Source organism: Podarcis filfolensis, assembly GCF_964270895.1.
Source record: "Podarcis filfolensis genome assembly, chromosome: 10".
Lineage (NCBI taxonomy): Eukaryota > Metazoa > Chordata > Lepidosauria > Squamata > Lacertidae > Podarcis > Podarcis filfolensis.
In genome coordinates this window covers 29,345,068-29,358,926 of record NC_139612.1, presented here as the reverse complement: position 1 = coordinate 29,358,926, position 13,859 = coordinate 29,345,068, and the positions used below count along the sequence as shown (strand labels likewise).

Sequence of the window (13,859 nt, the reverse complement as noted above, 5' to 3'; positions counted from 1 at the left end):
GATCAGCTGAGGTTTTGCTTATGGATAAGCCAATTTCTATTACTTGGCATTTTTCTGATTTGGTCCCTTATTTTCAGTAGAATGGTTCAACACCTTTGTAAGCAAGCAGTTTAGCAATTTTAAATGAAAAGTAAGCAGATTTTTGGCTCAACTATACAGCCACCAAGGTTCCTTTGGAACAATGTTTTATCTCAACAAAACTATCCGTCTATACTCTGCCAGAACAACCTGATATCTATGGGGCTTAGAAATATGAATATGAAATTGCGGTCCTCTTCCTTTCACTACTTATTATCATAGGCAAGATATTGGAGTAATGTTAAACTGCAACACACAGGTTTTCCAGTATCCTTAAAACTGGATGTTAAAACAGAATGCTTAGACATCAACACAGATAATATTTCTTGAAAACAGAAATGTAGATATAATATTTTAGGTTATTATTTCAGCCACAGTGAAGCCACACATTTTCAAATTTTAGCCCACAATAAATCCCAAATATCCAATAAATGGATACAATATATGGTTTCTTCACAGGAGGAGTAAACACTACAAAAGATCTTAACTGGACAAAGAAAGTTAATTTTCTCAGACAGCAACATGCAAGTAAGTCTTTCTGCAAAATACAATTAATAATAACAATAATAATAATAATGCCCTGCCCATCAGCTTTGTAAGCTAAGAAGATCTGTAGACAAAGGCAAATGAAGAAAAGAAATTTCATTTCTTCAACTCCTCCCAAAATATAAATCAATGAAGCTATTGTATCTTTATCCACCGCTAAAACTGGAGTACATGTGTTACCTATGATAAATACCAGTTTCAGTCGTGAGCCAGCAAATCAGAAAATGGTTAAAGTGGTTTTGCACACTGTGGTTTGTGTATAATTGGACATGATATCAAAATGGACAAGCCATAGTTACAGCCATTACTCTCCTTGCAGTGCTACTGAACCACGGAGAAATGTGTGAAGCTGACTGCTAAGAGGACAGGAAACAAACAGACAAGCCACCCTGAAAAGCTGTCTGCCTGTCTGGAAACTCAAACTATGATTTAACATGATACCTGAATGGAACTTATACCCAGTGCTTTTTTTCAGGGGGTACTCAAGGGTTTGCAATACCAGCACCTCTTTTTGTTGTTGTTAAAAAGTGTGGCACTTACTGTAACAACTTCATGGTGAGTACCGGCACCTATTTTTTTTTGGGGGGGGAGCACTGCCTATATCCTCCATAGAAAACTGAAGAGGTCTAGGAATGTGATACCTGGGTTAACCAGACTATTTCATAGGATTAATGCTGAGCCTCAGTAGTTGACTACAAAAATAAAACACTGGCTTTAAGTACAGTAGTGGTTGATGAGGCAGCATGAGTGGTGCTCTTGCAGCATCTCAAAACAGCAGGTCACTGGCACTTCTTGAGAAGGAAAGAGGAGCTCAGCACTGTGTGACGGAACATACTGGATGGTCTTGCCATGATGTCAATGTCAAGTTCCCCATGCCTCACACTTCCATGGGTAGGCAAACTAAGGCCTGGGGGCCGGGTGCAGCCCACTCACCTTCTCACTCACCGCCTGTGGACGGTCTGGGAATCAGCGTGTTTTTACATAAGTAGAATGTGTGCTATTATTTAAAATGCATCTCTGGGTTATTTGTGGGGCATAGGAATTCATTTCCTTCCTCCCAAAATATAGTCTGGCCCCCCACAAGGTCTGAGGGACAGTAGACCGGCCCCCTGCTGAAAAGGTTTGCTGACCCCTGCAAACCTCATTTCTCGAATGGCTCCATTTTCGAATGTTTCGGTTCCCAAACGCTGAAAACCTGGAAGTAAGTGCTCCGGTTTTTGAACATTTTTCGGAACCCGAATGTCCAACATGGCTTCCACTGTGCAAAAACCTAGCTGTCAGTCAACTGGAAGCCATGCCTTGGTTGTCAAACGTTTCAGAAGTTGAACGGTCTTTCGGAACGGATTACGTTCCACAACTGATGTTTGACTGTGTATAGATGACAAGTGCCATCTCTATTCTTTTAGGGTTTTTTTTTAAAAAAGACTTTCCTCTTTCAGTGCTCTTCCAAATGGAGAGTGTTATCCTAACCTTGTAACTGTACTGGATGTGAAATTGATTTGATGTATGCAACTGTTGTTTTACATGCACTTTGATGTTTTTTAAATTTTCTTATATCAGCAATTGTTTTCACTGCTTTTAACTGTACTGCAAATTGCTTTAATAACCTCATAGGAAGTGATTCATACATGAAACTGATAAATAACTAATAATAACATATTACCTACTCTCCTTTTTTCCAAAATACATATTACATAAGCAATGGGCATTCTGTGTAGAAAAATGTGAGTATTCTGTAAACTGATACAGACATGAACAGACATAGGAAGGCTGTTGCAAGGAACACTGCCTAGAAAGGGAGTCTTCTAATGAATGTATCATAAGAGAGTGCACATGACAAGGAAGAAAGTGGAACGATACAGGAAAGTGAATGGTATGTCCAAGTTCCAGCAGAGTCTAATAATTCTCATTTTTAAAAATGCATCGCCTGTAAATATTTCAGTACACAATGTATTTTTGCTATTAGCACAAAATGCTTCATACAGTTGTGTGTCCAAAATCTAAGTACAAAGTTAAGGTATATGATTAGAACAGACTTAAGCAGAATGCAAGATTAAGCAGTTAACAGTGCTGCAGTTGAAACAGTTATCACTATAAAACTGAAACAATGTTTACCTAATTTAATGCTTATCTACATGGTTTGGGTTAGAACTTGCCTTGCTATGCCAAAGCAAGGACAAATTTCTACCCTACTCACAGAACTGTCAGGAGAAGTTAACAGAAATATTTTATCATTAACCAGGCCAGAAGTAACTAGGGCTGTACTAGGTTGGTGAAATAATAAACAAGATGATAAGAGTTGTCTCATCAATGTTTTGTTCTCATGCTTAAAAAAAATGAATGTATCATTAATACTGAGTAAGAAATGAAGCCATTAATACTGATTAATGCCAGGACTCAATACTAGTTAACTTGCAAAAACCATGACATGATATGGACACATTCAAATTACTCCTACGCATTTAACTGGTAGCACTGTAAGCGGAGCATTTCAAGTGAAAGTATAGATATTTCAGTATTCAATGTAAGAAGTACCTTGCGTGCAATTGGTTCCTGGCCATCCATAAGAGTATACCAGCTAACCAGCTTGTTCCAGCCTTCAGTTGGTAAAAGAATGTAGTCCAGCTCATCAATGAGATGTTCCTTGAGAGACTGACAGTCCCCATCTATGAGGAAATGTTTACATATTTAGGGATGACAACATTTAGATGTCACAGTTGCTCTTTCTAAATTGTTCTTATTAAAAGATTTTCTTGGGTAACGAAAGTATTTAACACACTCTCTAATACAAAGGGATTGAAGATCACAAGTGATCAGGTTTGAGACAACTGAAATGTATTTATAAACCAACAACATATTCCCTGATGGAATAAAGGGTGATTGCCAATATCAAACAAGAGAAATCCCCTCAGGCAATATAGTTTCCCCCCCTCTACTCTTCCATGCTCTTCCCTAGCAGATTTGGGGAGCACATGAGTGGTTGTGGGAAGAAGGGGAAATCTGTGTCACAAATAATATTGATTCCACTAGTGGACAGACATTGTTGGATATCATCCAATCTGAACTACTGTATTTGAAAATGTTAACTTGTAAGAAGAAATTCCCAGATATTCTGGAACCTAAGAATGACAGGGTGAGATAACTGCAATAATATGCAATGTTTATAATTCATAGATACATCAGGTTCCTGCTTTCTTTTTTAATACTCAACAGTGATTACCTTTGAGAAGTCCAGAATTGTCAATAGGACCAGGATAAACATTCTGATCTCCCATCTGGTATTTGTCCCAGCTGTCAAATCCAACATACTTTTTCCACTGTTTGAACCAGCGGCTATCCACTAAATACCTTAAAAAGGAGGAAAATATACATATGAAAGATCAAAGTCTTAACCAATGATGCAATTGACTGACTTTTTATTGTATTTATATTTTGAATAGTACTTTGGAGAATTTTCCAAAATACGACAGAACACACCTGCAGAGCTGCTTCCAGCATGAAGATTAAGACTGCTTTGACTAAATATGTATTATTACAAGAAAGAATGCAATCAACCATTCAGAAACTGCATTTACACAAATCTACTGAGACATACCGGTACATCTTAAGAGACTATTAATTGAGTTTCTTTCCAACAAGTAATCTGATGAGTCTTGTTTAAAAAAAAACCTCAGAAAGAGATATTCACATTCATGTTCCTTACCATAATTAAATTTATTATCAGTAAATGCCAGAATATTAAAATAAACATGAAATCAAACCAGAAGAAATGATTTGCCACTTTCATCCCTAACTTTTAAAATATGCCTATCTATAGCAGATAACTGGGGCTTGTTCTTAACAGTGTTAATAGCAAATGCCTGCTTAGCAATCTTGTTTTAAACACCCTCTACATCATATCAGAAAGCACAGATGAACAGTATTGCATAATACAGGCTTCCTTAACCTCGGCCCTCCAGATGTTTTGAGACTACAATTCCCATCATCCCTGACCACTGGTCCTGCTAGCTAGGGATCATGGGCGTTGTAGGCCAAAAACATCTGGAGGGCCGAGGTTGAGGAAGCCTGGCATAATACCTCCTCTAAGTAATCAACACCATATTTTTAATTGTAGTTCATGAGCACCCAATGTGGACAACCATCAGACAAATAATTCCCAAGAGAACAGAACTATGCAATCAAAGTGAAGACCAGAAAATTGTAGTAAGAAAAGGACTGTAGACTGCATGCAAATATGCATAGGATTGCACTATAAATTGTTTTTATAAAGAGTGCCAGCCTTTATAGAATACATTGTATACTCAACATTCCTATGGACGGAAGAGAGACTCTACCCATTCTCATGAAGTGTAACAAATACTTAATCTCATCAGATCACAAACATGTCAGCATAAATGATTCAGATACAGCCAAAGCTTTGGTTGAAATAGTCAAAGAAACATTTTCATCCTAGACTTCAAGCTGCTAACTAAACAATTTAACCCGTTATAAAAACCTATTGACTATATTCCTTCACGTCAGACTGTTTTGAAACACAACACGGTTCAGTTCATTTTGCTCTGTGAAACTCATCGTTTACATTTCAGATGCTTATTTTTAAAAATAATTAAACCAGCCTGATCAAAAGGCAGCATTAAGTAGTGCTTATTCCTTTGTTGAATCATTCTTCTCAAATGTATATTAATGTCCTTGGGAAAAACTGCTTTATGAAGTTGGGGAGGGGGGAGCTGTTCATCAAACTTATCTGTAATCGCTGGGATATTATTCTAGCACAGGAGTGGATTCTAACTGCTGTGTGTTCCAGTACATATTGATAGCAACAATCAACAACCAAATTTGTGTGATAAGGAAAAAGAAAGCATAGACCATTTATTTCTCTACTTCACATCTGTGCTTGAACATGATTCAGAAAGTACACATTACTTTAATATCAGTTGACTATACCTCAAATTCATAGTAAGGATACCGAAATCACCTCTGTACTTTTTGCCGTTGTGAATGTGCATTCTCTATGGCTTTCATAAGCCTTTCAGTGAAGACGGAAGCGGCAACTGTTTGAAATTTTTAACTATTACAGCTGGGTTCGTAGACAAAGAAAGGAGAGAAACTGTCCAGCATATTCTCTCTGCCAATATGTTTACATTTACAGCATACTCCATCTCATGGTCATGGGGTAGATAGTAACCATTAAGCTGCCTTAGGTGGAGTCAGACCAGTAGTCCATCTAACGCCCAATAACATCAATTCTGACTGGCAATGGCTTTGCAAGGTCACTGGCATGGGTTTCCTCTATCACCTGTGGCCTGGCTATTTAAACGCAAATGTCCAGGATTAAACTTCTGCATGCATCTTTCTAATCAAGCAACAATACGTTCTAATGGTGTTCTATTAAGTATAGATCCCCTTGTTTTTATACACTCTTCAAATTTCGGGAGAACCTTTAAAAAACATGCAGAGGACAAGACCTACTTATGACACTGAAAATGCAATTACAGAGAGCATCTTGGGTAAATTAAATAAAAGAAAATCCAGTAAGAGCTAAGTAAGTTTTAAGAAGCTATTAAATGCCTTTCAACTAGCTAACAGGAAAAATAAAACCAAACACATGTGAAATGGCAGGGTAAAAATCTTGGTAACAGCTAACTACATCCCTGAACTACTGGAATTAATTTCTGAATGCATATTTGGCTGAGGATTCTTTACACGTTGACCAGTGACTCTAAGCACACACAAAAAACCCTGAAGTGAATCTACCTTTTGTCCTTTGTTTTAAAAATTAGGGATTAATTTTGTGCTTTGGGAAATGGGCTCCAAGAACGAACCACTTAAGGACTATACCATAAGAAATCAATGGTCCACCCTGGCTCAGTATTCTGTACAATGACTGGCAGCTGTTGTCCAGCCCTATTAGGATTCATCGGCTGAAGTTGCCAGGGACTGAGCTATGGACCATGAATGCCCAGCTGCTATGACACACAGCAATAGATACAAAGATTGTATCCTGTGTAAATACTCTATGTGTTAATATTTGTAGCATGCAGTTTGAACTAAAAATACGAAATGAATGGATTTTTATCTTCTTCCCATTATAAATCATATCTAAGTAATTTTTGCAGAAATTCTTCTGGTTTTCTATTCTTCTGCACCTGATGTTTGGTGCATAGTCCTATACACTTAAAGAATGTTTCCAGACAGAGAAAAGCAACTGCCATAATCTTCTGCTATTCTAGGAAACACTGTATGAACATCAAAGATGATATAGGAGACTACTTATGCACAGCCTTGAAGATCGTGCCTAGAGGTGTGATTGGCTAGTAGTAAACACATCTAGATCAGAAGCAAACATAATTATTACACACTAAACTAGTGTCCAGGGACATGGGTGGTGCTGTGGTCTAAACCACTGAGCCTAGGGCTTGCCGATCAGAAGGTTGCCGTTTCGAATCCCCGCGACGGGGTGAACTCCCGTTGCTCGGTCCCAGCTCCTGCCAACCTAGCAGTTCGAAAGCATGTCAAAGTGCAAGTAGATAAATAGGTACCACTCCGGCGAGAAGGTAAACGGCGTTTCTGTGCGCTGCTCTGGTTCACCAGAAGCGGCTTAGTCATGCTGTATGTCGGCTCCCTCGGCCAGTAAAGCGAGATGAGCGCTGCAACCCCAGAGTCGTTCGCGACTGGACTTAACTGTCAGGGGTCCTTTACCTTTTTAAACTAGTGTCCAACTAGTGGGAGGGTACTTACAAGTTCAAAAAACTATCTCTCTCCCTCCACGTTCCTGAACTTAAATGCTAATGTTTCAAAAGGCAGGCGGAAGGACTTTCATTACATATTCACTGCCACAGCTCATAACTGGAAGGCTGGAGCTCAGTCTAGATAACTGGACCTACTGCACCTTGCCTCACCCCCCCCTCCGTAGCAGCTGGGGCAGCAGTGGGGGTGGGGAGCAGGATACTCTCCACATTCTAACTAGGTTTGTAATCCAAGACACCACAACACAAGCAAGGAGCAGGAACAGCCAGTAGAATCAGATTCACTTTGTCTTTCTCCTTTACTCTTCCTTAACCATACTAAGCATGGCACACTCACTCTCAAACCCTCCATATGCACAAACATGCATGCATATATAATTAATCGCAGCAAGCTAATACATGAATAGAGATCATGCTCCTGTCAATGGGCATTTCCCAAACATTATGGTATATTGGGTGAACAAGCCCCATCACTACAATTAAGCTCTTTGTAAATATAACCCTGCCACGATGATGGAAACAACATAAAGGTACTTGCAGGATTCTTACATTAACCGAAGCATGTTACTATTAACTAGGTCTATTGTTATGAAGCTCATTGCAGTCTTAGATCTATCTATCTATCTATCAGATGTAATGTGGCAGGTTTGGAGTTTTCAAAAATACTTGAGAAAATATCTTTAGTACATAGGAAGGTGCCTTATACTGAATCAGACCATTGGTCCATGGAGCTCATAAATGTCTATACCTGAGGTCACCAATGGGGTCACCTTGAAGGTGCAGAGTGCTACCCTGCTGCCCACAAAGCCTCCGAACTCCTCCCTCCCCTGCATTCCTCACAGCTGCTTTGGTTATGAGGCAGAAATGGTGATTGTCTCCCCTCCCACTTCGAAAGTGCACAGTACCAAAGGAGAAAGTCAGAAATCAACACACTTTACCACGTCTTTTAGCCAGTGTTCGAAACTACCATTGTTCTAGGCGCACTTTTCACTAGCAAACAGTTTCTGAGCTCTGGGTGCAGTACTGCGCCTATGATTTCAGATTAAAACTGCAGAGTAGAGGGAAAGGAGGACCTTTTCCTGCCTCCCCACTTCCAGCTACTCTCTGAAGACTAGAGAAGAGACCCTCTCAAGAATATCAGGGGGATGGGCAGGGGAAGGACTAGACCATATGAAAAATGAACATAATATTTTAGCTGCAGTTCATTCGTATTCGTTATTAAAAAGAAGATGCCTAGACATTCCGTTGTTGCGCGCATAACCTGGGTTTAAGGTGCCATTTAGCTCCTAGCTTTCATATCTCTGTTTCTAAAACTGCTTTCAGCTCTATGTACTTTTCAAGGCTCAGCTCAGCACCTGAGCTGCTTATCCTAGCCTTGAAAAGCACATACAGATCAACACCTGAGCAGCTGGACAGAAAAGGAGCAATCTGAGAGGATGGGAGGGAGATAGTGGTGAGCACTGTTGCTCACTGAGCACTCTCAAAATTCCAAATATGTTCATGGGACCAAAAAGGTTGGCAATCTCCTTGCCTATGCTGACCGGCAGGAGCTGTCCATAGTTTCGGACAGGTGACTTTCCCCTGGAGATGCTTGGGACTAGAACTGGGAACTGCTGCATGCAAAGCATGTACACTATCTCTGAACTATAGTTCTTCTCTGTGACGAAGTATGTTGTCATACAAATGTTTGAAAAACGGAATCAGATGTTGAAATCTTCATGCTTAGAATAGGAGAAACTATGTATAGCTTCTCAAATTACAGCAAACCTCTGAAGTTCAATTCATCTTAAAACAACACAAACGTTACTCATTACTACACTTGCTTACAACTTTCATCGTCAACTCTCTGAGTTTAAGACTATACCTTCTCATAATACTCCAGTATATAATATATCACAATAATTTAGTGTGAGATTTTATCTGGTAGTACAACCTTAAGCATGTTTATTCTGAAGTAAATCCCACTGAGTTCAATGGGACCAGAATTCTACAAATACAGTTGTTAGGTTGCTTGTGGCAGCCATCAATTCATTATGAAGAAGACAACTAGTGTACCCCACCATAGAAGCTTTTAGTAAGCCATCAGCAATACAATGAAGCAGAGAGTGAGTCTTTCAAAATGGTGCCAGGCCATCAGGTTCAGTTGTATGGAGTGGCAGAAAGAAGTTGGTACAAATACTCATATCACCCACCATTCTTCTTCAGGGAGTGGGTATCAAAGGAATGCCTGTGCAGCAGGATAGAAGAAAGGTGAGTCACACTTCCTGCAGCATGATCGTCTACCTATGCCTAGTTAAAAGATGTGAATCCCTAAACAGGACTTACTACCTGTCTTAATTTCATGCCGTTATACTTATGGGGCCAGTTTTAGTAGCTAATTAGGGCTGCTGCTATACTATATGCACACCTAGAAAAAAAAGCCCAAATGAAAAGAGTGGGACATATTTCTGAGTAAGCGTGCACAAATTTGTGTTAAACAATGAAAGGCAGATGAGAACTAGTGTAGTGCAGCATTTAATCCCTTCTCTCAGCCATAAAGTTCTCTGGTGGCCTTGAACCTCTTGTTATCACTCAGTCTACAGTCTACACTATCTTTCAGGGTTGCTGAGAGGATAAAATGGGGTGTCTGTGTATGGTGCACTGAGCTCTTGAGGGAAAAAGGGGGAGGCAGATGTGACAATGGACACACTTATTCACCTAGTTGTAGGGTAGTTCATAATTTGTAAAGAATATGCTGCATCTTCATCTCTAGTCCCAACTTCAAAAGAACTCTTCAAAATTATATAGTATGGTTGGGACAGAAATGTGTAACTAAGGTCTCACAGAATTTAATAAGTCTTACTTCTGAGTAAACATGTTTAGAATTGTACTGTAAAATTTATTCAGTGACCTGAAAATGCTTTACATATACTCTGTCAGCAATTCTCACATCAGCTCTTTAAGGTAGGCCAACACAGTTGTGATTTTGCAGGATGATTACTGAGAGAGTAGCAGCTTGTGGCTGAGATGAGATAATGTAATTCAAGTCAAGTTCACACACCATGCTTCCACTCCAACTAACTATGCTTCCCCAGCTTGGGAAGATACTTTCTGGTTTATTAAATCAGATTACTGTGATTTGGAAACCATAATTAATGCTGCCTATAACCCTGGCTTGCAAATCACAATAAACCTGTGCTGTGTGTAGGCAGGACTTAGAGAACAATTTCCAGCTCAGACATAATGGGAAACTGATTTGGCAAGCCAGGAAGTCTCCTCTAAAGCAGAGTGAAAAAAGAGGAAGAGGGAACAGGGGGAGTGCTCAAGCTTGTTCCCAGTTCCCAGTAGCAACAGTGCATTTGAACTGGGCCTTAACATGTAGGAAACTTCAGACTTCCGGGTGCAATGACAGACATAGAAAACAAATGAGAAATAGGTTAAGTGTTTAATTGCTACACACCTGTATTTGACAAGACTCAAGCCCACTTGCTTCTTCTATGGTAACATAAATTATAGTTGAACAAACCCAATGAATTGGTATAATTAACCCTGCAATCCTAAAACCTATCAGTAGGGAGTAATAAAGCAACCCTAACCCTGATCACTGGAAGGGGTTAGGATGTGATAGTGGTGTCACTCCACGCGATTCCATAACCATGGAAGTTGCTGCTGTACTCTCTGAAAGAACAGGAGCAAGGGAGTAGCGGCAGAGTTGGGCTGGACAAAGGCCCACTGGATTCCAGTTACTGATCATAGGCCTGTTTGCTGTAATAGCAAGGAGCTGGCACAGTAAAATCAACATTTTCGCTTACATACACCCCCCGCCTTGCGCTTTGGCCAGCAAGAGAAGCTCCACTGCACCATTCAGCCCTGGCATTTCTGACTAGCAGTTAGGATCGCTCTCTAAGCCCCATTTAAGACAGTGGTACTTATTTCTGAGTAAACATGCATCGGACTGTACTTTAACAAGTTTCAAACAACTTATGAAAAATCAGGCTGACTGACACACCTGACAGCCTCCATGCAGTCACCCTTGTGCTTGCTGCCTAAATAGGATTCACAAGGTGCAGCTGTTTGTATGAACTGTCACTGCGTGATACATGTTACTGCCATGACACACGTAGTCACAACAGCCCGTTTATGAAATCTTCACATATCCAGGCCACAATCCCACTGGCAGTTCTGCATGCTCCAAGATAACACAGTGGCTGCTGGATGCACAAAGTTATCCTCAATCTCCAAAATCCAAGAATTTCCCCATGGCCCAGGATTAAGTTCTCTTTTAATAGAGGGGAGGGGGAACATGTGTGCACAATTGATCTGTTTAGTCACATCTTACTCCACAAATACCAAAACGTTCTTCAAGATTCAGCACAATTAAGCCAGGAGGTGGCAAGATCCATTTCCCAGGTATTTCAGCTAGTACTGCACCAGAAGAAAAAACTTAAAACAATGACACAGTTTGCAGATAAATACAATCTACGGGGAGGGTGGAGAGGAAAAGAAAGGAGTGTTGTGGAAGAAACCAGGCGAGGTGAAACCCTACAGGAAATCCAGAAGTGACAAGCAACAGTCAGGCAGAAAAGACAAGGCCTTGCAATATGTAAGCTTTCTGGGGGAAAGCCTATGCTGTGGATGAGAAACCTTAACCCAGGAAACATTCACACTCGATCACTGGTTGCCTTCAATACACAGAAAAAAATAGGGTGTGTGTGTGGTTTTTTGTGTGTGGTAGTTTTCCGGCCGATTGAAACAATAGGAGAAAACACCTGGGAGAAGAAGTGCCTGCAATTGAAAGCCGGCTGGACCGGCTCGCCTCTTCCTCTCGCAGGTGAGAGAGGGAAGCAGCACCTTGGCACAAACCTTGCCTATCCAGAACCTGTCATGGGAAAGATGCGCGGAGGGGCGGGGGGCGGGTGGACGGCTGTGAGCGCCTGGCCCCGCCTTGGCGCCACCTGCGAGGCAAGGTGAGCCCCTTCCTCGATGGGGATGCCGCTCCCAGCGCATTTTGGGGGGTGGTGATGGTGGGGGGGGGCGGAGAGGAAGGGCGGCGGGCTGCTGCCGCCTCCCACCTCCCCCCCAAGAAAAAGAGGTGGGCGAGGCAGGCAGGATCCGCCCGCACCTGTCACTCAGAAGGGCCCCTCACCAGCCTCTCCCCCTCCTCGGCCTCCCCTTCCCCCCATCTCTTCCCTGCCCCTCACCAGGTGTCGCCCTTGCGGAGCGCCGTCTTGAGCAGCGCCGCGATGTCCGAGCGCTGGGTCTCCAGGTCCGCCGCGCCTCCCTCCGCCATGTCTCCCAGCCCCGCGGCGCCGGCGGCGGCAGCAGCTGCGAAAGTGACGGCGGCGGGAGAGGCGGCGGCGGTGACAGGAGCGGCGGAGGCAGCGGCGGCGGCGGCAGGAGCGGGCCGCGCTGCATGCTGGGAGTGACGCCGCGCGGCGACCGGGGAAACGCCCTCCACGACCCCCTCCCACTTCGGCAACCCCATCGGCAGAAGCAGCGCGGGGGGAGCGAGGAGAGAAAGGGACGCAGGGAAAGAGCGGGGGAAGGTTGCGGAGAGGGAAAGGACGGCGCCTCTGGGACGCGAGCGCCACCGGGCGGGCGGGAGGACTGCGGCAGCGGAGGGAATGCGAAGAGGAGCAGGGCTGTGTGGGACGAGGGGGAGGGGGGAAGAGTCTTCGCCAATCGGGCGGCTCGGACTACAACTCCCATCAGCCCCAAGCCTCCGGGCTGATGGGAGTTGTAGTCTGGAGGAATGTGTCGGGCGAGGGGTCGGGAAAAAAGGCTGGCCTAAAGCGGGTGATGGATGTGATGCTGCCGAGGCCGCTGCGGTGGGATCTTTAGCGTACCGTAATATGCGGGATATTCCTGCAGCCCCCGCCAGCAGCAGGAGGCATATCACAGAATTACAGGATTGTAGAATGGGAAGGTATCCCCAAGGGTCATCTAGTCCAACCCCGTTGGAATGCAGGAATCTCAGTGTTGCCTGCAGAATCGGGCGCTGTTCATTCTTAATTTTAAGCCGATAGTAATGATAACTTAAGGTGGCTTCATACGGTGATATCTGCGTGGCATGTGCATTTTAATAAAACGTAGCCGTGGTGGGGTTGGGAGTGGTGGTAAGTAAATTAAATTAGAGGTGGTTAGGGAAGTTCATATTGATGAACTGGACGTCAAATGGGATGAGTAATGGCTTTAATTGAACCCATTTGCAAGGTGTTTGCTTTAAACTGTTTCTTTCTGTAAGCCTCCAATAAAATATCTAACATTAAAAATATAACTTGAGTGCCATTGCCCATTACTATGTGAGAAGTTACCCATTCTTCTGTCCTTTAATGACACTTAATAGTAGGCATTTATTTTATTTTCATGTATACCTGCTGTTTTCAAGCTTATATACAGGCACACATACATATTCAGGGCTTCTAGGGAAAAGGGCAGTTGGATTTCAGTACAACCCTATAGATAAGCAATTCATATTGTTTTCATTGGGGCTTGCTCCCAGATAAGTGT

General features: G+C 42.4%; 1 protein-coding gene across 4 annotated transcripts in view; it reads right to left on the bottom strand.

Moving 5' to 3' along the window:
* USP15 (ubiquitin specific peptidase 15) overlaps positions 1-12,963 on the bottom strand; it is a 52,557-nt gene extending 39,594 nt beyond the window's left edge. For 2 of the 4 annotated variants that reach the window (XM_083574422.1, XM_083574424.1), the window contains exons 1-3: positions 12,551-12,871; positions 3,845-3,972; positions 3,160-3,290 (exon numbers count right to left, since the gene is read on the bottom strand). In XM_083574422.1, coding sequence (XP_083430548.1) covers positions 3,160-3,290; positions 3,845-3,972; positions 12,551-12,834 — 543 coding nt within the window. In that variant the 5' untranslated portion in view covers positions 12,835-12,871. Of the gene's footprint in view, positions 1-3,159; positions 3,291-3,844; positions 3,973-12,550 lie in introns of all 4 variants that reach the window. The other 2 variants (XM_083574425.1, XM_083574423.1) reach the window with 2 other exon arrangements.
* Between the last annotated feature and the right edge of the window lie 896 nt (positions 12,964-13,859).